The 24,961-nt window shown below is 38.5% G+C and overlaps 1 protein-coding gene across 1 annotated transcript in view; it reads right to left on the reverse strand.

The window, feature by feature from the left end:
* Positions 1-24,961, reverse strand: part of CFAP54 (cilia and flagella associated protein 54) — a 602,528-nt gene that overhangs the window by 513,471 nt on the left and 64,096 nt on the right. Inside the window, 2 exon segments of the mRNA XM_042782173.1 lie at positions 606-771; positions 863-1,044. Of these exon segments, the coding sequence (XP_042638107.1) occupies positions 606-771; positions 863-1,044 (348 nt within the window).

Raw genomic sequence — 24,961 nt, forward strand, 5'->3', positions numbered from 1 at the left:
GTTTGAACCACCAACCTTCTGGTTAGCAGTCAAAGGCATTATGCTACGAGAGCTCCCTTAAGTCTATTATATTCACATAAGTGAATCTGAATTTGAAAAGCAGTAAGTTGGGGCCATAATTTGTATTGATTTTCAATTAATACATGATAATTTTTAAGACTTGAAAAGTCCTAGAATGGAAGACCCTGAATGCTGGAAAGACAGAAACCATTACAGATCTTCCTTGGTTCTACTGGCTGATAGCTTTTCATTCAATTGCCCTGCTGGACAGCAACTAAGTAGAGACTCATTCCTCTATCCAAAACCCTCACTCAGATTAAATTTAGCAGCACTACAAGGCCTAAGAGCCTGCATGAGCTGATGCCCAGCTCCTTCTGACTTCATCTCCTTCCACACTGCTAATCTCCACCATCACCACCAACGCACTTCAGCTGTACCTGCCTTCATGCTATTCCTTCAACACACCATAACCACTCTAGGCTCAAGGCCTTTGCAGTTCCTGCTCCCTCCATCTTCAAATTTCTTTCTCTCATCTCACCTATGAATAAGCATATTGTATCAGATAAAATCATTTCAATTTTCAAAAAAGAAAAATAAATATTCACCCTGAAGAGCAATTTTTCTAACATGAGCTTGAACACATTGTCCTTCTTTGAAGTTTTCCAAAGGAAAGACCAAACCTTTGTTTCTCTTTACATTGATTAGAGGTTCTATTGCAAGAAGAAGAGTTAAATCCATCTCTGCTTTCTTTGACTCTGGACAATTCTGCTTCTAAAAGAAATAAGTATATCCCTAAAGTTAATTTGTAATTCAATGCTATCTTAAGAAAATGAAAACAAATTAATGGCTTTGCATATATTACCTGGAGAAAATAAATAAATTGTGCAGCTGATGATTCAAATAAACTCCATTCCTCATAGTTAAAAGCTAATTTTATAAATTTCATAGCAGCATCAAGAGAAATAGCACTTTTTCTTTCTATAGCATGTTCCAGAAGAGATGGTTTTGAAAACCCAAGCATTCCATCTGTGCCAGCATTTGAAACTAGAAAGAAAAGATAGAGGTTTGAGTATCATTCATATAAACAACAACAAAAAAAAACTGCCGTCAAGTCAGATCCAACTCATAGCGACCCCTCCTTGGGTTTCCAAGGTGGTATCACTATGGAAGGAGATTGCCCAATCTTCCTTCCAAGGAGTGGCTGTTGGGTTTGAACTACCAGCCTTCTGGTTAGCAGTCAAATGCCTTAGGCACTACACCACCAGAGCTCCTATATAAACAAGTATTCACTAAACACTAGCTGTCAGATGGTGCCAGGCACTAGGGAAACAATGGAAAAGAAAACAGAGACAATCTCTGTCTTCACAGAGCTTACACTCTAGGAGGGGAAATTAAAAGCACAGCAAGAAAATACAGGGTAATGTGGGGGCAAATAAGACAGACATCCAACACAAACTTCAGCTAGGAGAGATGTCAGGAGAGGCTACTGAGAGGCAGGAGCATAGACTCTGAGACACAGAAAATTAGCAGGATAGTTTACCGCTTTTTGTACATATAATGTATTGCCTACCTGACCAGAATAAAAAGGGGGGGGGGGATTAAGAACAAACAGAGTTTCATCCTACCATATATTCCAGATATTGAGACATTTCAAACCCCTAGCTATAAAACCTGCAGTGATGATTACTGGTGATTGGGAGGCAAAAGATGGAAATAAAGAAGAAGGATCAATAGTTGTAAAATATGGCCTTGGTAACATAAACAGTGTCCCAGAACACATGATAAAATTTTGCAAGTCCAACAACCTCTTCATGTCAAACATCTTTTTGTCATCAACATAAACAGCAACAATATATGTGCACCTCATCAGATGGAATATACAGGAATCAAATCAAATGTATCTGTGGAAAGAGATGATACAGAAGCTCAACTTTGTCAGTCAGAACATGGCCAGGGGTTGACTGTAGAACACACCATCACTTGCTCATATGCAAGTTAAAGCTGAAGCTAAAGAAAATTAAAACCACAAGAGCCAAACTGTGACCTTGAGTATATATCACCAGATTTAAAGACTACGTCAAGAATAGATTTGATGCATTGAACACTAAAGACTGAAGAACAGATAAGTTGTGGGATGAAATCAAGGACATCATATACAAAGAAAGCAAACAGTTATTAAAAAGGCAAGGAAGAAAGAAAAGATCAAAGTGGATGTCAGAAGAGACTCTAAGACTTGTTCTTGAACAGAGAGTAGCTAAAGTGAATAGAAGAAATGACAAGATAAAAGAGCTGAACAGAAGATTTCAAAAAGCAAATCAAGAAGACAAAGTAAAGTATTATAATGAAATATGTGACACCTAAAGTTAGAAAACCAAAAGGGAAGAGCACACTTGACATAACTCAAGCTGAAAGAAATGAAGGAAAAAAAAAAAATAATAATCTCAAGCCTCAAGTTACAATGATAAAAGATTCTAAGGGGAAAATATTGAACAATACAAGAAGAATCAAGAGAAGATGGAAGAAATAAACACAGACACTATACCAAAAAAAGAATAGGTTGATATTCAACCATTGCAGGAAGTAGCAATGTTCAAGAACTGAAAGTATTGAAGAAAGAAGTCCAACCTATACTGAAGGCACTGGCCAAAAACAAGGCTCCAGGAATTGACAGAATACTCACTGAGATGTTTCAACAAACAAATGCAGCACCAGAGGCACTTACTTGTTTATGTCAAGAAATTTGGAAGACAGCTACTGCAAAAGGTGCAAGGGAACAGCATCTTCTGACCTCCTCTAACCCCACAACAGGAAGACAGATCCCATCAGCAACCCAAGGCCTGCCACCCTCCAGCCCTCTTACTAACCTTGATGCCAACTGTTCCTCCTGCGGCACCCACCTCTCTGCTGGCTTCAGTAATTCACTGCAGTGGCCACACAGAACTCACAGATTATGGGGTTTATTAGGGAAGCAACAGAGTACAATTTGGGAATGCAATCAGTCTCTTGCAGCTAGCTGTCTCACTCAGCAGCTGGCAGTCTCTCTCGGTAGCACATCTCTCTCTCAGTAGTGCATGTCTCTTGTGTCTCTCTCTCAGCAATGTGTACCTCTCATCTCTCTCTCTCTGCAGTACATGTCTCTCACATCTCTCTCAGCAGAATCTCTCAGCCGGCAGTGAAAGATTCCTTCTGCCTCTAGGAGAGCTTTTGAGCCGGGCAGAGTGGCCAAACTAACCAATCCCAACATCAGAATTCTATACACCTGAGAGAACGAACGTCCCAGAAGATTGCTTTGTGCCACTCTCAACATAAATACCCCAGGTGGATAACTTTAACAATCAGGAGCTACTCAGTTGCAAATTACACCACAGAGTTTACAAAGACTATGGCCAGAAAAGCTATAATATGTAATTTATTACATTGCAACTACCTGACCAACTGACTGGAAGAAATCTGTATTTGTGGCCATTCCAAAGAAAGGATCCAATAGATTAACAGACAATGTTACTAATATCACACACACAAATAAAATTTTGCTGAAAATAATTCAGTATATAGAGGAACTGCCAGAAATGTAAGCCAGATTCAAAAGAGGATGTGGAACAAGGAACATCATCACTCCTGTCAGATGGATCTTGGCTGAAAGCAGAGAATACCAGAAAAATGTTTAACTGTGCTTTTTTGACTATGCAAAAGCATTTGACTGTGTATATCATTATAAATCATGGATAACATTGTGAAGAATAAGAACTCCAGGACATTTGATTATGTTCATAAGGAACCTATGTACAAACCAAGAAGCAGTCATTCAAACAGAACAAAGTGATACTGCATGGTTTAAAATCAGAAAAGGTGTACATCAATATTGTGGTCTTTGACCATACTTATTCAACCTGTATGCAGGGCCAATAATCTGAAAAACTAAACTATATGGAGAAAGATGTGGCATCAGGATTGAAGGAAGATTCATTAACAACCTGTTATATGCAGATGACACAACTTTGCTTGCTAAAAGTGAAGGGGGTTTGAAGCACTTACTGATGAAGAACAAAGATTGCATTGCAGTATGGAATGCACCTCAACAAAAAGAAAATTAAAATCTTCACAACTGGACCAATAAGTAACATCACAATAAATGGAGAAAAGACTGAAATTGTCAAGGATTTCATTTACTTGCATCCGCAATCAACGCCCATGGAAGCAGCAATCAAGGAATCAAACGATGACTTCTGATAAGATGGCAGAATAGGCAGACAAACTACACAGACCCTCCTCACAAAGAAAAGATAAACTAATTGAAACAGATACTGAAGATAATACTGGAGCCCTGAGCTTTGAAAGGAAGGATTAAAAAGTGGATTAAACACCAACTAGTAGAGGAACCTGCATGAAAACAGTGAATAAGGAGGCAAATGGACTGCAGACTGTCAGCTATCCTGACAGCACAGACAGTTTGAATATTTCCAAGTTGTGTTAGGACCAGAGAATTAACCTAAAAATCAGTCCTGCTTGCCAAGGGCTGCATGTACAACTGCACTGGTGGCTGGTGACTAAAAAGAGAAACAGCAAACAAGGAGACAAGCTGAGGTGTGGACTTTTGGCTGTCTGAAGGGCATGGCCACCATTCTGAATGTTTACAAGTGCTGCAGTCATTTTGTATCTTTAAACTGCCAGTGCTCTCTCATTCAGATCCAGGGACTTAAGAATAGGCTCCACTGGCTAAGGATGGCATGGACATACCAGAGGCTGAGGGATAGAAAGGAGACATGTAGTGAGTACATAAATGCTGCCAACTAACGAACAGAGGAGCACAGTGCCCTGCTTATTCAGATACACCCTCCCCCCAAAAAAAAAAATAAAATCTTAAGCAAATCTGTCCAACATGCAATTACCAATTAAGTGTAAATACAACAAAATCACAATGTCTCAGAGACAACAGACCATCACAGTCCACACAAAGAAGCAAGATAAAGCAATAGAAACAAGGGACTGGAATACAGACCCAGAACACATCCCTGAAGAAGAAGCAGGATTGGAACTCCCTGATAAGGAACTGAAAAGAATTATATTTAGGTACCTTCAAGAGAGGCAGATCAAGGAAAACATTGAAAAAAATTAAGGAAAACGCAGACAAAAATCTAGAACAATTTCTGAAGACAATACAAAAATAAAACAACAAAATAAATGAAAAATTAGAAATGATACAAAATCTACAGATAGAAATTGGAAGATTAATACCAAATTTTCAGAAACAGGTAACACATTGAATGGACAAAGGAGTAGAATTGAACCAATGGAAGAATTAGTGAGATGGAAGACAAATATCTCAATCCTTCTATGGTAAGGAATCAATCAAAAAAAAGATCAAAACAAAATGAAAAAGAATAAGATTCAAGTAGAACAGCCTACGTGTAATTAGAATTCCAGAACAGAAGGAGACAAACAAAACCACAGAGAAAATAATCAAAAATTTCTTGTAAGAGAATTTCCTTAATATCATGAAAGACAAGAAGATGTCCATTCAAGAAATCCAAGTAACCCCAAACAGGACAGACCCCAAAAGGAAATCACCAAGATACATCATCATAAAACTCACCAAAACCAAAGACAAAGAAATAATCCTGAAAGCAGAACAAAAAAAACAACAAAGTTACCTAAAAAGGGAAACCAATAAAACTAAGCTCTAATTTCTAGGCAGAAACCCTGCAAGCAAGAAGGCAATGGGTTGGTATATATAAAAACCTGAAAGAAAAAAATTTCCAACCAAGAATTGTATACCCAGCAAAATTACACCTCAAATAAAATGGTGAAATTAGAGGACATCTCTAGGTAAGCAGAAATTAAGAGAATTTGTTATGACAAGACCAGACTTACAAGTGACACTAAAAGGAGTCCTTTGGACAGAGAACAAACAACAGCAAACAACAACCAACCATTAAACACATGATTACATAACCAAGAAACCAATTCAGCTATGGAAGTATCCAAGAAAAACAAGCTTATAAGATTGCAAACAGGGAACCAGAGACATCAACTGGTAAATGAAGACAACTACAAAGCAAAAAGAAGAAAATATTGTGTAGTTACAGAATTTCTAAACAGAGAGAAAGTTGAGAAAACTGCAAAATAGAACAGACTGTTCTAAACTTGGGAAGAAAATTATAAATCACAGGGTAATCTCAAAGAAAAATGATAACCCTTCAAATCAAAATAAAAAAGAGGACAAGCACAAATATTTAGCAAATACTGAAACAATATCAATGAAGGAAATGATAACATGATTCATCAACAAAATGAGCTCAGCACAGAAAAATTACATGGAACAAAGAAATCAGCTACACCACACACACAAAAAAAAAAAAAACACATAAAAATGGCAGCAACAAATTCATACTTGTTGATAATTACACTGAATGTACATGGACTAAATGCATGACTCAAGAGATGGAGAGCTGCAGACTGGGTAAGAAAACAGACATTTGACTGTTAACCAGAAGGCTGGCAGTTCAAACCCACTAGCCACTCCTCGGAAGGAAGATTAGGCGATCTACTTCTGTAAAGATACCACTTCAGAAACCCAAGGAGGAGTTGCTATGAGTCGAGATCAACTGGACAGCAGTGAGTTTGGTTTTTGATTTCACACTGTCTATAAGAGACACACTTTAGAGACAAAGGCAAAAATAGAATAAAGTCAAACGCTGGGAAAAGATATATCAAGCAAATTGCAATCAAAAAAGAGCAGGAGTGGTAATATTAATTTCTGATAAAATTGACTTTAGACAAAAACAACAATAAGAGAGAAGGAAATACATTACATAACAATTAAAAATCAACTAAAAAAGAGAACATAACCATAACAAATATCTACCCACCCAATGAAAAAGCCTCAAAATACAGCAAGTCAGACATTAACAGAATTGAAAAGACAAATAGATGACACTACAGTAATAGTAGGAGACTATAACACACCACTTTTTTTTTTGTCTGACTTTATTTTACTCTTTTAATAAAAACCATGTATTACTTACAGTATTGAACTTGCACATTGATCACTCAAACTTTCTTTTGGATCTCAAACTTTCTTTATTATTATTATTATTTATTTATTTATTTATTTTAAAAGCTTGTTTTACATTCAACATAATGTGTACATTTAGTTTCACTCCCCATTCGCAATGTCCAGCCCTAACCCAGTCTCCTCCCCTCCCTACCCTGCGACCCTCCCCCTGTGCCTCTCATATTTATGCACTCCTATTGGTCCTGCATTTTCTCAGTTTGAATGTTGGTCCTCTAGTGTCTCATGGTCTATTGCTCTAAGGGATGTATTGCCATAGAGTATGTGGGTGTGTCATCCTGAGTTGAATGGTCTGCATGTACAACTTATTAACTATATAATACACCACTTTCAATGAAAGATAAAACAACTGGAAAGAAACAACAAAGATGTAGAAGAACTAAACAATACAATCAACAAACTTGACCTTATAGACATCCACAGAGCACTTCACTCAACAACAGTACAATATACATTCTTTTGCAGTGCACATGGAACATTCTCTAGGATAGACCATATATTAGGCTACAAAGCAAGCCTAAAAAAGTTTTAAAACATTGAAATACTGCAAAACATTTTCTCAGACCACAATGCTATAAAATTAGAAATCAACAATAGGAAGATCAATGGAAAAAGAGAAAACACATGGAAATCTAATTAACACCCTCAGAATGCTGGAGGTTCAAAACCATGAGCCACTCCTCAGAAGGAAGACTGGGAAATCTACTTCCGTAGTGATGTTGTTGTTGTTGTTATGTGCTATCAATTCAGACCTGACTCATAATGACCCCTCCCTGGGTTTCCAAGGCAGTATCACTATGGAAGTAGATTGCCCAATCTTCCATAGTGATACTGCCTTGGAAACCCAAGGAGGGGTCGCTATGAGTCGGATCCAACTCGACAGCAGTGAGGTTTTTTTTTTTTGTTGTTTTTGGTTTTAGAAAAGACTGGGTAATAGAAGAAATAAAAAATGAAATTAAAAAATTCATTGAATCAAATGAGAATGAAAACACATTATACAAAAATCTTTGGGACACAGCAAAAGCAATGATCTAAGGCCAATTTATAGCAATAAATGCACCCATCAAAAAAAGAAGAAAGGAAATCAATACCATTTATAATGTTTTTATTGTTGTTATTTGCCATTGAGTCGGACCTGACTCATAGCAACCCCTCCTTGGTTTCCAAAGTGGTATCATTACGGAAGTAGATTGCCTAAACTTCCTTCCAAGGAGTGGCTGGTGGGTTTGAATCACCAGCCTCCTGGTTAGCAGTCAAGTACCTTAGGCCCTATACTACCAGAGCTCCTTACCATTTATAATAGCTCCCCCAAAAATTAAATACTTGGGAATAAATCTTACCAGGGACACAAAAGACTTGTACAAATAAAATTATAAAAGACTACTTCAAGTAAACATAAGTGATCTACATAAATGGAAGAACATACCATGCTCATGGATAGGAAGATCGAACATTGTGAAAATGTCAATTCTACCCAAAGCAATCTATACATTCAATGCAATCCCAATCCAGATCCCATTAATATTCTTTAAGGATATGGAAAAACCAATCACTAACTTTATATGGAAAGGAAAGAGACTTTGGATAAGGAAAGCAATATTGAAGAAGAATAAAGTAGGAAGTCTCACATTCCCAGATCTCAAAACCTACTGTACAGCCACAGTAGTCAAAACTGGCTGGTACTGGTACAATGACAGACACATAAACCAATGGAATGGAATTGAGAACCCAGAAATAGATCCATCGACCTATAGTCAGATGATCTTTGACAAAGGGCTGAAATCCATTAAATGGGGAAGAGATTGTCTATTTAACAAATGGTGCTAGCAAAACTGGTTATCTATTTGCAGAAAAATTAAACCAGATACTTACCTCACACCATACACGAAAACTAAGTCCAGATGGATCAAAGACTTAAATGTGAAACTAGAGGCCCTAATATATGGCATAAGTAGACTATCAAGCATAACCGAAAATGCACAAATAGCAGAAGATAAATTAGATGAATGGGACTTCTAAAAATTAAATTTGTATGTGCTTTCAAAGACTTCTCCAAAAGAGTCAAAAGAGAGCCTACAGATTGGGAAATAATATTTGGCAATGACATATCTGACAAGGGGCTTTTCTCTAAAATTTATAGAAAACTCCAACATCTCAACAACAAAAAGACAAATAACCCAATTTAAAAATGGGCAGAAGACATGAATAGACACTATACCAAAGAAGATATTCAGGTGGCCAACAAACACATGAAGAAATGTTCACGATCATTAGCCAACAGAAAGATGCAAATCAATACAACAATGAGATACCATCTTGTCCTGTCACCAGTAGCAAAGTTCAACAAGACAGAAAATAACAAATGCTGGCAAGGATGTGGAGAGATTGAGACTCTCATACACTGCTGGTGGACTGTCAAATGATACAACCACTGTGGAAAGCAGTATGGTGATTCCTTAAAAAGTTAGAATTAGAAATACCATTTGACCCAGAAACTCCATTACTTGGTATATGTGGTGGTTATGTTTGTGTGTCAATTTGGCTAGGCCTGGTTGAGTGGCTGGGCAGTAGTATTCCCCAAGATAAGACTGGTAATCAACTCCATGGTGCAATCTACTGGGAGTAGTTTTTGGGTATGTGGTCTGCTTCCTGTATTTAAGCAGAAGCCTTTGTGAATGGTCTCTAGCCTATGGCACACTTGGACCCTGCATGTAACCGTGTCATTGCTCAGCAGCCTGCTATGCTCTGACAACCTTGGGACTTACAATGGACTTAAGTTAATGGCCTACCGTGTGATTTGGTAACATCAGGACTGTGCCTTTTTACTTGTCAATCTTGGGGGTTTTTCAGCCTCAGCAGCCAGCAGCTGTCTGAGTGAAGAAATGCCTCTAGCTCCAGTGGGCCGGGAGCAGGAGGCAGAGCTGGACCTCAAGGTTGAGGGGCTTTCACCCAGCCCCTAGAGCCTTGCACCTGAACTTGGACTTAAAGCCTCCAAATTGTAAGAATAAGCTCCTGTTTGTTAAAGCCATCCCGTTTGTAGTATATTCTTGTCAGAGTGGCACTAGGTAACCAGTATATATCTTAAAGAAGTGAGAGCCAGAATAACAACAGATATATATGCACATCCATGCTTATCACAGCACTATTTACAATAGCAAAAAGATGGAAACAATGTAGGTGCCCATTAACAGAAGAATGGATAACCAAACTATAATGCACACACACAATGGAATACTATGCAACCATAAAGAATAATGTAGAATCTGCAAAACACCACATAACATCAAAGAACTTGGCGGATATTGTGCTGAGTGAAATAAGTCAATCACACAAGGGCAAACACTATATTAGTCCATTACTGCAAAAAGTCAGGGAAAGGTTTATAAATGGAAGGAAATTTTCTTTGTTGGTTACCAGAGATAGATAGGGAGGAAAGGAACACAGCTAAACAGGTTGAGACAAGTGTTGATTTGGGTGAAGGGAAGGGCAATGTACCAAATGTGAGTGATCAACACGGTGGCATTGAGGAACAGAAAGACATAGAGAGATGCATGGGAAGTGCAAACAACAAAGATGAACCCTTTTGCACAACAGTATTGTGTTGTCAGTTATGGCAAACATTGACCTACAGGTGGATATATGGGTGGACAAGCTGAATTATTAGGTATGCCTATGCAGGAGGGAGTGTGCCCATGACCATGTATAGGGTTGGCAGACAATGTTTCTACAAGTGTATTTGCGTGCTCTGTAAGAATTTCCAGGTGTAAAGCAAAGCTGACAAGGGACAAGGTTGTAGTCACTTCTTGGCCACAGTCAGCTACCCGGAGGGAACAAGTAGTTGGACCTGTAGGCTTAGGACCATGGTCGCAGGGGACATCAATCTCAATTGTCATAACATACTACACAAAAACATTGTTCCACATCCTACTTTGGCGAGTAGCAACTGGGATCGGTAAAGCTTTCAAGTAGCCCTCTAGCTGCAATAACGGATCTCTCCTTATCCAGAGCAAAGAAGAATGAAGAAAACCAAAGACACATGGAAACAATTAGTCCAAGGGACTAGTACACCACGTGATCCCCAGCCTATATTATTATGAAATCAAAAGAACTAGATGGTGCCTGGCTACCACTGTCAACTACTCAGAGGGGGATCTATGTAGGATATCCTGGATAGAGGATGAGACAATGTGGAACAAAACTCAAAATCATAGAAAAAAGGGGGGGGGGGCCAGGTTTGCTGGTCTGATAGAGCCTGGTGGAACCCCTGAGACTATGGCCCCTAGCTCTCCTTCAAGTCTGGAATTGAACCTACTCCTGTGGCTTCCAGCCAAACAAAGGACAGGCATATGAGCTGAACATTTACATCAGGGAGATAAACAACTTGGAGAGATCAACCATGGGAGAATAGAAGGGCAATGTATGCACAGGGATATGACACAGGGGGCAGAAGTGCATGGGAGGGAAGGACACAGGAAAGAGGTGATTATGGGGAGGACATGGGTAGAGATCTGTTGCATTGTGGGAAACTGCAGTCAATGCCATGAGACAAAGTGTGTGTGAACTACTATAAGGAAAATGAATTTGCTCTGTAAACTTTCACCCAAATCACAATAAAAATTTAAATTAAAAAAAAAAAGAAGAAGAAGAAAGGGCCAAAATACACACCTTAACCCAGTACCTCCAACAATTAGAAAAAGAGTAGCAAAAAAACCTAACAATCTCCAGAAGAAAAAATGATAATAAAGATTTGAGCAGAAATCAATGAAACAGAAAATAGAAAGACAATAGAAAAAATCCACAAGAGTAGAAGTTGGTTATTTGAAAAGATCAATAAAATTGACAAACCACTTGCAAATTTAGCAAAGGAAAGAAGGAAAGAATAAAAGTAACATGAATAAGAAATGAGTTGGGCAACATCACTACAGAACCAACTGAAATATAAATGATAATATCAGGATACTATGAAGAACTGTACTCCAACAAATTTGAAAATCTGGAAGAAATTGATAGATTTCTGGAAACATACTAAACCAAAACAAACCAAACTCACTGCCATCAAGTGGGATCCGATTCACAGTGATCCCTCCTTGTGTTTCCAAGGAAGTATCACTATAAAAGTAGATTGCCCAACCTTCCCTCCAAGGAGTGGCTGGTGGCTTTGAACCACCAGCCTTCTGGTTAGCAGTCAAATGCCTTAGGCACTACGCCACCAGAGCTCCTAGAAACACACTACTTACCTAAATCAACACAGACTGAGGTGGAAAATTTGAACAGACCCATAACAAAAGAAATTGAATATGTCATTAAAAAAAAAAATTACCAACAAAAATAGTCCTGGCCCAGACGGTTTCACTGGAGAATTCTAACAAATGTTCAGAGAAGAACAGACACCAATCCTACTCAAATTATTCCAGAACATAAAAAAGGATGGAATCCTCCCAAATTCAACTTATGAAGTAAGCATAACCTTGATACCAAACCAGGCAAAGAAATCACTAAAATGGAAAACTACAGACCAATATTCCTCGTGAATATCAATGCAAAAAGCTTCAAAAAATCCTAGCCAATAGACTCCAACAACATATCAAAAAAATAATACATTATGGCCAACTGGGGTTCATATCAGGTATGCAAGGAGGGTTCAACATTAGGAAAACAATCAATGTAATCCATCACATAAGTAAAATAAAGAAAAAGAACCACACGACCATATCAATCAATGCAGAAAAAACATTTGATAAAATCCAACACCCATTCCTGATTTAAAAAAAAAAAAAAAAGTCTCAGAAAAAGGGGAATAGAAGGGAAATTCCTTGACATAACAAAGGGCATATATGCAAAACCAACAGCCAATATTATTCTCAATGGAGAGAGACTGAAACCATTCCCCTTGCAAATGGGAACCAGACAAGAATGCCCTCTATCACCACTTCTATTCAACATTGTTTTGGAAGTCCTAGCCAGGGCAATAAGGCAAGAAAAGGAAATCAAGGCATCCAAATTGGTAAGGAAGAAGTCAAACTATCCTTATTTGCTGATGATATGATCCAATACATAGAAAACCAAAGAGACTCAGAAAAAAAAAAAAAAAAAACTACTGGAACTAATTGAGAGATTTAGCATAGTGGCAGGATACAAGATCAACATACAAAAATCAGTTGGATTCCTCTACAACAGCAAAGAGACTTCTGAAAAGGAAATAAGGAAATCAGTATCATTTACAATAGTTACCAAAAAAACAAAATACTTAGGAATAAATCTTACCAAGGACACAAAAGACCTGTTAAAAAAAAAACTACAAAACACTACTTCAAGAAACCATAAGAGATCTATATAAAGACAGGAAGATTGAACATTGTGATTCTGTCAGGACTACTAAAGCATCTATACATTGAATGCAATCCCAATCCAGTTCTTACCAACATTCTTTAAGGGTATGGAAAATCCAAGCATTAATTTTATATGGAAAGGCAAGAGACCTCAGATAAGCAAAGCACTGTTGAAGAAGAAGAATAAAGCAGGAGGTCTCACAGTCCCAGATCTCAAAACCTACTATACAGCCACAGTAATCAAAACTGCCTGGTACTGGTACAATGACAGACACATAGACCAGTGGGATAGAATCGAGAACCAAGAAATAGATGCATCAACCTATGGTCAGCTGATCTTTGACAAAGGGCTGAAATCCATTAAATGGGGAAGAGATTGTCTTTTTAACAAATGGTGCTGGCAAAACTGGATATCCATTTGCAGAAAAATTAAACAAGATCCATACCTCACACCATACACAAAAACTAACTCCAGATAGATCAAAGACTTAAATGTGAAACCTAAAACTATAAAGTTCCTCAAGGGAAAATTTAAGGGCCCTAATTATGGCATAAAAAGACTGTCATGCATAGCCCAAATGCACAAGCAGCAGAAAATAAACTATATGAATGGGATCTTCTAAAAAATTAAAGTTTTATGTATTTCAAAAGGCTTCTCCAAAGAGTAAAAAGAGAACCTACAAATTGGGAATAAATATTTGGCAACAACCTATCTGACAAGGGAGTTCTCTCTAAAATTTATAGAAAACTCCAACACCTCAACAACAAAAAGACAAACAATCCAATTAAAAAATGGGAAGAAACTATTTCCAGTAGCAAAAAGACAGAAACAACCTAGGTGCCCATCAACAGAAGAATGGATAACCAAACTATGGAATACTATGCAACCCTAAAGAATAACGTAGAATCTGCAAAATACCGCATAACGTAGAAGAACTTGGAAGACGTCATGCTGAGTGAAATAAGTCAATCACAAAAGGACAAATGTTGTATTAGTCCATTATTGTGAAAAGTCAAGGAAAGGTTTATATATGGAAGGAAATTTTCTTTGTTGGTGACCAGGGTTGGGGGGCTGAGGAACACTGCTAGATAGGTAGGGACAAGTATTGATTTGGGTGAAGGGATAATGTACCAAAAAAGTAAAAGTAAAAAAAAAAAAAAAAGACAATAACAATTAATGTAAGTAATAACACATGCGTTCTGGTTACCTAGTGCCGCTCTGACAGGAATATACCACAAATGGAATGGCTTTAACAAACAGGAGTTTATTCTCTTACAGTTCAGGAGGCTAGAAGTCCAAGTGCCAGGCTCTAGGGGCTATGTGAAAGCCCCTCAACCTTGGGGTTCAGCTCTACCTCCTGCTCCCAGACCACTGGAACTAGAGGCATCTCTTCACTCAGACAGGTGCTAGCTGCTGAGACTGACAAACACAAGGTTGACAAGTAAAAAGGCACAGTCCCAAGTTCTTGGATCAAACGTCAAGCTGGAGGCTTTTCCCAACGCATGTACCTGCAGAGGCTGAGGAGCTCAAGGTTGGCAGGCAGTAAACTGGCTGTTGACTCCAACAAATGACAAATCCAAGATCTCCAGGCTGAATGGTGGCTTGTTCGCTCATGGACAGTTTAAGCAGCACAACAGAATCCCGATCCACAGAAGAATGTCTCTTTTCCCAGGATGTCCATAAATATACTGGAAGCAGGCCACACCCCTAGGGAAACTCCCTTTCAGTGGATTGGCTGCTCAAAACATATATATCCGATCACATCATGGAAACAACCCACATCACAATTGCTTAAACCACACAGAATTGTGGTCCAGCCAAGTTGACACACAGCTCCAACTATCACAACATATATGGAAAGTAAACATTTCAAAGATCATTTCACTCAACATAAGACAAATTTTAAACATTTTATAAATAGCTATTGATTCAAATATAAAGATATAAAATTCTACTGCTAAAAAAGAAATCAAACAAAGCATTGCATTGGGCAAATCTGCTACAAAAAAACTTCTTTAAAGTGTTAAAAAGCAAAGATGTCACATAAGGTACACCTGACCCACACCATGATATTTTCAATCACCTTATATGAATGTGAAAGCTAGACAATGAATAAGGAAGAGGGAAGAAGAATTGATGCCTTGGAATTATGATGTTAATGAAGAACACTGAATATACCATGGACTGGCAGAAGAACAAACAAATGTCTTTGAAGTACAGCCATAATGCTCCTTAGAAGAGAGGATGGTAAGGCTTTGTCTCACGTACTTTGGATATGTTATCAAGGGGACCAGCCCCTGAAGAAGGACATCATACTTGGTAAAGTAAAGAGTCAGCAAAAAAGAGGAAGACTTAACCAGACAGATGGACAAAGTGACTGCAACAGTGGGTTTAAAAACTGCAAAGATTGTGAAGATGGTAGAGGACCCACAGTATTTCATTCTATTGTACATAGGGTCGATATGAGGCAGATTATGATAGCACCTAACAACAACTGATATAAAAATAAATCTCACTGTTACAAGGACAGATAAATATACCAATAAAAAAAATAAGAATACAGAAATAGGCCATACCATGTGGTATGAGTAAATGATAAATTATACAAATGACATTACAAATCAAAGGAAGAAATATAATTTAATAAATGGTGTTGGGATACTGATCATTATAGACAAAATACAAGTGGATACTTAAAGTATACTATAAACTCCAAATTGCTTAAAGATTATAAAATAAATGTTTAGAAACGTTCCATATTATTTTCACTCTACTGCATGGCCTATCTATAATTTCAGGCCAGTTAAAAATACACAACTACAAGAGATATTAAAATGAGACAATTATTATCCATACAAATAGATCCTGTAGAAAATAGGAGACATGTAAATTAAACTTATTGTGGTAGTTATGTTTATGTGTCAACCTGGCTGGGCCTGGCTGAGTGGCTGGGCAGCTGGTGGTAGTTATTCCTCATGTTGAGACCAGCAATCAACTCCATGGTGGGATCTACCACAAGCAGCTGAGTAGCTGCTTTGGGTATGTGGTCTGCTTCCCATATATAAGAAGCAGCTTGGGAAATGGTCTCTAGCTTATGGCACGCTTGGACGACGCATGTAGCCATGTCGTTGTTCAACAGCATGCCATGCTCTGCTAACCTTGGGACTAAAAATGGACTTAAATTAATGGCCTGCCATGTAGTTTGGTAACATCAGGACTGTGCATTTTTACTTGTCAACCTTGCGTTTGTCAGTCTCAGCAGCTAGCACCTGTCTGAGTGAAGAGATGCCTCTAGTTCCAGTGGTCCGGGAGCAGGAGGCAGAGCTGAACCCCAAGGTTGAGGGGCTTTCACACAGCCCCTAGACCCTGGCACTAGAAACTGAGACTTCTAGCCTCCTGAACTGTAAGAGAATAAACTCCTGTTTGTGAAAGCCATCCCATTTGCAGTGTATTCCTGTCAGAGCGGCACTAGGTAACCAGAACACCTACACTGAGATATCATTTCTCACTTTTCAGATGGGTGTACAACCTCAATGAAGAGAAATTTGGACTCAACCTTTAATAATTAAGATAACATGTCACAAGGATGGACAGATAGACCAATATAGTGAAATTAAAACCCAGAAATAGATTTCACACATAAAATCATTCTTATGGATTGAATTCTGTTCCCAAAAAGTATGTGTTATAAATCCTAACCTCTATGCTGGTGTTAGGGGCTGTCGACTCGGCTCCGACTCATAGTGACTGGCACTGCCCAGTCCTGTGCCATCCTCACAGTCCTTGCTCTGCTTGAGCCCACTGTTGCAGTCACACTCCTTCAATCCATCTGTTGAGGGTATTCCCATTTTTCACTGACCCTCTACTTTACCAAGAATGATATCCTTCTCCAAGGATTGGTCCCTTTTGACAACATGACTGAAGTAGGTGAGACAAAGTCTGACCATTCCTGCGTTTATGGAGCATTCTGGCTGCACATCTACCAGGACAGATTTATTCATTATTCTGGCAGTTCATGGTATTTTCAATATTCTTCACCAACACCACAAGTCAATGACATCAACTCTTCATCGGTCTTCCTCATTCTCTGTTCAGCTTTAACATGCATATAAGGCAATTGAAAATACCATGGCATGGACACATTACTCTTCATAGTGATATCTTTGCTCCTTAACACTTTAAAGAGGTCTTTTGCAGCAGATTTGCCCAGTGCAATACGATGTTTGATTTCTTAACTGCTGCTTCCATGGGTGTTGATTGTGAACCCAAGTAAAATGAAATCCTTGACAACTTCAATCTTTTCTCCACTTATCTTGATGTTGCTTACTGGTCCAGTTGTGAGGATTTTTGTTTTCCTTGTGTTGAGATAGAATCCATACTGAAGACTGTAGTCTTTGATGTTCATCAGTAAGTACTACAAGTCATCTTCACTTTTAGCAAGCAAGACTGTGTCATCTATATATCGCAGTTTGTTAATGAGTCTTCCTCCAATCCTGATGTCACATTCTTCTTCATGTAGTCCTGCTTCTCAGATTATCTGCTCAGCATACAGATTAAACAGTTATGGTAAAAGGATACAACCCTGACACACCATTCCTGATTTTAAACCATGCAGTATCACTTTGTTCTGGACAAACAACAGCCTCTTGGTCTATGTACAGATTCCTTATGAGCACAATGAAATGTTCTGGAACTCCCATTTTTCACAACATTATCCATAATTTGTTATGATCTACACAGTCAAATGCTTTTACATAGTCAATAAAACACAGGTAAACATCTTCCTGGGATTCTTTGCTTTCAGCCAACATCCATCTGACATCAGCAATGATGTTCCTCATTCCACATCCCCTTAGGAATCCAGCTTGACTTTCTGGACATTCTCTGTCAATATATTTAACATTTTGTTAAATTATCTTCAGCAATATAAATGATATTGTTCAATGTTTCCACATTGTTTTGGATCATCTTTGAAATGAGCACAAATAGGATTTCTTCCAGTGAGTTGGCCAGGTAGTTGTCTTTCAAATTTCTTGGCATAAATGAGTGGATGTCTCCAGTGCTGCATCCATTTGTTGAAACATCTCAATAGGTATTCCATCAACTCCTGGAGCTTTGTTTCTTGCCAATGCCTTCAGTGCAGCTTGGACTTCTTCCTTCAATACCATTGATTCTTGATATTATGCTACCACCTAAATGGTTAAACATTGAGCAGTTCTTTTTAGTACAGTGACTGTTTATTTCTTCCATCTTTTTTGATACTTCCTGCATCATTCAATATTTTGCCCATAGAATCCCTCAGTATTGCAACTCAAGGCTTGATTTTTTTTTTCTTCAGCTCTCTTAGTTTGAGAAATGCTAATGTGTTCTTCTCTTTTGGTTTTCTAACTCCAGGTCTTTGCACATTTTGTCATAAAACTTTAATACTTGGCAAAATAGAGTGATCTCTGTGCCTGTGGTCATAATTCTATTAGGGAAAAGGTTGTCTTTGCTATATTAATGAAGTAGGATTAGTATAAGGTGAGTTTTGAGTCAATCTCTTTTGAGATATATTGGAGACTAAACAAGCAAGGGGAGATGGGGTAAGATACACACCAAGACACATGGAGAGTTCCAAGGAACCAGGAAACAGAAGTTGAACAGACAAGGACCTTCCTTCAGAGCTGACAGAGAAGAAATACTCTCTAGCTGGCACTCTGAATTCAGACTTCCAGTCTCCTAAACTGTGAGAAAATAAAGATCTGTTTGTTAAAGCCTTTCTGTTACAGCAACACTAGATAACTAAGATAGCCACCTAATTTATGACAAAGAGATCCTGCAGTCAGTGGCTCAATAAATGGTTCAATTAAAGGTGCTATGTCAACTGGATACCTATATGGAAATAAATGTATCATGAGCTCTACCTCATACCAACCAAAATGAACTAAACATAGACCTGATAGAAATGATAAAACAATAGTTTCCAGAAGTAAACATAAAACCAAAAACCAAACTCACTGCCATTGAGTCGATTCTGACTCATAATGACCCCCTTTGGTTTTCCGAGGTGGTAAATCTTTACGGAAGTAGATTGCCCAATCTTCCTTCCGCAGAGTGCCTGGTGGGTTTGAACTGCCAAACTTCTGGTTAGCGGTCAAATGCCTTAGGCACTACACCACCACATTTTTAAGACATTGGTGTAGCAGAAATTTCTAAACATAACACTAAAAGAGTTAACTGTAAAGAATATATTGATAAATTCGATTCCATTAAAATTAAGAATTCTATTCCTCAACAGATACCATTAAGAGACTGAAAAGGCAAGTCACCAAGTAGAAGATATCTGGAATACATGTATTCAGTAAAAATAAGAATTTAAAAGAAAAAAAAAAAAAAGTCTTATATACAGAATACATAAATATTGTTGTAAATGAATAAGAAAAAGTCCAAAGGAAAAATAGATAAAATATTTGAACTGGCACATACAAAGTAAGAGATCTAAATGGCCAATAAAGGTATAAAGAGGTGTTAAACTTCACCAGTCAACAGAGAAATAAAAATTAAATATGTTACCATTTAATTCACACCAGAATGGACAAAATGAAAATAATAGATAATACAAATTATCAGTAAGAATGTGAAGCAATTGGAATTCTCTTAAAATCGGAAAAGCCACTGCAGTGTGAAGGATGCCTTTTATATGGCCTTCTTACCATGATCTTTTAACTCCCACCAAATGATTGAGTTGTTGTGGTGGTGGTTAGGTGCTGTCAAGTCAGTTCTGAATGTTAATAACACTACGTACAACAGCACAAACTCTGCCCAGTCCTGTGCCATCCTCACAACCATTGCTAATTCTGAGCCTATTGTTGCAGCCACTGCATCAATCCATCTCATTGAAGGTCTTCTCTTTATTTCACTGCACATCTACTTTACTCCGCAGGATGTCCTTCTCCAAGGACTTGTCCCTCCTGATAACATGTACAAATTACACAAGACAAAGTCTCACCATTCTCCCTTCTAAGGGAGTTGACACAAAAACATGACCACCACATAACACTTTAAAGAGATCTTTAGTAGCAGATTCGCCCAACACAGTATGTCCTTTGTTTTCTTGCTTCCATGGGCATTGATTCTGGATCCAAGTAAACGAAATCCTTGGTGTGGTAGTTAAATTTGTATGTCAATTTGGCTGGGCCCAGTTGAGTGGCTGGGCAGCTAGTGGTAGTTATTCCTCATGATGAGACTCATAATCAACTCCATGGTGGAATCTACTATGAGCAGCTGAGTAGCTGCCTTCGGGAATGTGGTCTGCTTCCTGTATATAAGCAGAAACCTTGGGAAATGGTCTCTAGCTAACGGCATGCTTGGACCCTGCATATAGCTGTGTCATTGTTCAGCAGCCTGCCATGCTCTGCCAACTTTGGGACTTACAATGGACTTGAATTAATGACCTGCCGTGTGGTTTGGTAACATCAGGACTATGCCTTTTTACTTCTCAACCTTGGGCTTGGCAGCCTCAGCAGCCAGAAACTGTCTCAATGAAGAAAAGCCTCTAGCTTCAGTGGGCTGGGAGCAGGAGGCAGAGCAGAAGCCCAAGGCTAAGGGGCTTTCACCCAGCCCCTAGGGTTTGGCACTTTGAACTTGGACTTAAAGCCTCCAAATTGTAAGAATAAACTTCTGTTTGTTGAGGCCATCCCATTTGTGGTATGTTCTTGTCAGAGTGGCACTAGGTAACCAGAACACTTGGCACTTGGCAACTTCAATCTTATCTCTGTTTATCATAATGTTCCTTATTGATGCAACACTTTTTGTTTTCTTTATGTTGAGATGTAATCCACACTGAAGGCTATAGTCTTTGATTTCATCAGTAAGTGCTTCAAATCCTCATCATTTTCAGCAAGCAAGGTTGTGTGATCTGCATATCACAGGTTGTTAATGAGTCTTACGTCAATCCTGATGCCACATTCTTCTCCATATAGTCCAATATCTCAGATTATTTACCCTGCGCACAGATTGATAAGTATGATGAAAGGATACAACTCTGACACACACTTTTCCTGGTTTTAAACCATGCAATATCCCTTTGTTCTGTTTGAATGGCTACCTCTTGGTCTATATACAGGTTCTCCATCAGTACAATGAAGTGTTCTTGAATTCCCATTCTTTGCAATGTTATCCATAATTTATTACCATCTACACAGTTGAATGCCTTTGCATAGTCAAAAATGCACAGGTGAACATCTTTCTGTTATTCTCTGCTTTCAGCCAAGATCCATCTGACATCAACAATGATATCCTCATTCCACATGCTCTTCTGAATCTGCCTTGAATTTCTGGCAGTTTCCTTCTGTTGTACTTCTGCAACTGTTTTTCAATTATCTCCAGCAAAATTTTATTTGCATGTGATATTAATGACATTGTTTGCTAATTTCTGCAATCTCTTAGAACATCTTTCTTTGAGATGGGCAAGGATATAAATCTTTTCCAGTCAGTTGGTGAGGTAGTGGTCTTCCAAATTTCTTGGCATAGATGAATGAGAGTTTGCAGCATTGCATCAGTTTCTTTAAACATGTGAATGGTATTCTTTGACAGAAAAAAATCAAGCTTTGAGTTGCAGTAATGAAGGATTCTATGGTAAAAATAATGAATGATGCAGGAAGCATCAAGGGAATATAGAAGAAGTACACAATCACTGAACCAAAAAGAATGGGGCAATGTTGAACTGTATCAGGAGATAAAGGAAGAAGTCTAAGCCGAACTGAAGGCACTGCTAAAAAGCAAGGCTCCAAGAATTGATGGAAATTATTGGGTGGGACTATATATTTAAGATGCTTGTGGCCCACCAATATTGCACACCTTACTAATAATACAAATAAGGGGCATACATGGTACCCTTGTGTTGTCTTGTTGTTGTCAGGAGCCATCAGGTCAACTTCAACTGCATACAACAGAACAAAACACTGCCTGGTGGTGCACCATCTTCACAATCCTTGCTATACTTGAGCCCATTGTTGTAACCACGGTGTCAATGCATCTTGTTGAGGGTTTTTCCCTTTTTCGTTGACCCTCTACTTTACCAAGCATGGTATCAACCATGTGACCAAAGTAGGTGAGGCAAAGTCTAGCCATTCTCAATTCCAAGGAGCATTCCGGCTGTACTTCTTCCAGGACAGTTTTGTTAGTTCTTCTGGCAGCCCATGATATTCTCAGTATTCTTCACCAACATGATTCAAAGGCATCATCTTCGGTCTTCCTTATTCATAGTCCTGCTTTCGAAAGCATAGAGGCAATTATGTAGGTAGGACCACACAAATAAAGTGTATGGAACCCTAATTAGGTGATTGGTTAGTTCTTTCATCTGCTAGGCTTAAAATGAGCCATCCCAGAGGCAGGAAGAGGGGCCCTCACTACTACCAAGAAAGAAGAGCCAGGATTAGAGCACATCCTTTGGACCCTGGGTCCTGGTGCTAAGAAATTCATAGCCCGAGGAGAGAGAAAGGGAGTGATACAAGCAGAGATGGGAGGAGGCAGCAAGAAATAAATAGCTGCAGATAAACAGCAGCAGTAGAACTGGGAGACCAGTGAAAAGCAGTACAGTGAGCTTCCTGACCCACAGAGCAAAGAAGCCAAGGGGAATGTGCCAACCCACAGAGTAAAAGAGATGAGCGCCTTCAGGCACTGGTGGAGTAGGGTGCCTCCTAGACTTTCTGGTGGAGGTAAAGAGCTTTATAACTCTTGCCCAAGCAGGTCAGAGGCCAAGGGGCCAAAGGGCAAGAGGCCGAAGGCCAGAAAGTGGCCTGTCTGAAGGCATGACTGAGAAACTTTCCTGAACAAAGAACTGTATCCTGAGTCATTCCTGATCCTGAATTGTAATCTCTTACTTCCTGAATAAACCCCATAATAATTAGTACTTGTAAATTCAGTGTGGCCGTTGCAACAAAATACCTAACCCAACAAAGAAGTAGAGACTGCCATGGGAGGTACATCTGGTGTCAGAATTGGTAAAAAGTTTGGAGAGAAAGGTGTATCTGAAGTCTGCTTCGTAAGAATCAGCCTTGGGCTATTGATCTTGATTCTCTTTCCCCCTTTGTGAAGTTGGAGAAGGTCAGATACCCGCGCCATTCCTACAGCCACTTTGGAAAATTGTTATTAGGTGCTGTCAAGTCAGTTTTGACTCATAGCAACCTTCCGTACTACAAAACAAAACACTGCCTAGTCCTGAGCCATCCTTACAATCCTTGCTACACTTGAGCCCATCATTGCAGCCACTGTGTCAATCCATCTCATTGAGGGCCTTCCCCTTTTTCTCAAACCCTCTATTTTACCGAACATGATATCCTTCTGCAGGGACTGGTCCCTCCTGATAATATGACCAAAGTACGAGAGATAAAATCTGGTCATTCTTGCTTCTAGGATCTGGCTGCATCTCCTCCAAGATAGATTTGTTCGTTCTTCCAGCAGTCCGTGGTATATTCCATATTCCTTGCCAACATCACAATTCAAATGCATCAATTCTCTAGGCTTCCTTAACTTTGGAAAACAGTATCTCTTAAAGCAGAACATAGCATGTCATATGCCCCAACTGTTCTATACCAACAGAGCTGCATAAAAGATGTTTGACACTTCCTTCTCAGTAATTTATAGAACAAGCAGTCAGAAAACTAGTAGCAATAGGGAAGATTTAACCACATGATTTACAAACTTAGCATAATGAACCTACATAAAACAACGCATCCAACAACAATACATAGTCCTTTCAAATATGCATATATATATATTTACCAAAATTGAACACAAGTTAGGCCACAAAGCAAGTCCCAACAAATTTCAAAGGTTTCAAATAACACAGAGTATGCTCTCTGATCACAACATAAGTAAGCTACAAATCCATAATAAAAAGATAATTAGAAAATCCCTATATGTTTTGATCAATAGCCCAAATATCAAAGGAATAGAAATTATAAAATATTTTTAACCTAATGATAATAAAGGAATGATATACCAAAACTTTAGGTACAAACTAAAGCTGCACTTAGAAATGTCTTAATATGCAAATATTAAATAAGAAGAAAGCCTAAAAATCAAATATCCAAGCTTCAAGTCCATAAATCTCTAAAAATAAGCAAAAATAATTCCAAGGAAGTAGATGGAAATAGTAAAGAACAGAAATTAATAATATAGAAAACAAAAATTCACTAGAGAGAATCAAAGAGAAATACTGTTTTTTGAAAAGACTCATGAAATTGGTAGATATCTGGTAAAACTGATGAAATAAGAGAGAAGGCAAACTAACCAAGTCAGGAATGGAAAAGAGAATACCACTACAGATCCTACAGTCATTAAAAAGACCATAGTAGAGAGTTCTGGCAAGATGGCAGACTAGGCAGAAGGACTGCACAGACCCTCTTCAACAAAGAGAAGGGAAACCAATTGACACAGACACAGAAGATAATCTTGGACCCCTGAGCCTTGAAGGGAAGGATACAGAAGTAGACTAAACCCCAACTAGCAGAAGAATTTGAGTGAAAATACCAAAAAAGGAGACATACGGAGCTGCGGTCTGGCAGGGACCTGAAC

This window comes from Orycteropus afer, unplaced genomic scaffold (assembly GCF_000298275.1).
Source record: "Orycteropus afer afer isolate SDZICR_OR568_19922 unplaced genomic scaffold, OryAfe1.0 scaffold00253, whole genome shotgun sequence".
Taxonomy (NCBI): domain Eukaryota; kingdom Metazoa; phylum Chordata; class Mammalia; order Tubulidentata; family Orycteropodidae; genus Orycteropus; species Orycteropus afer.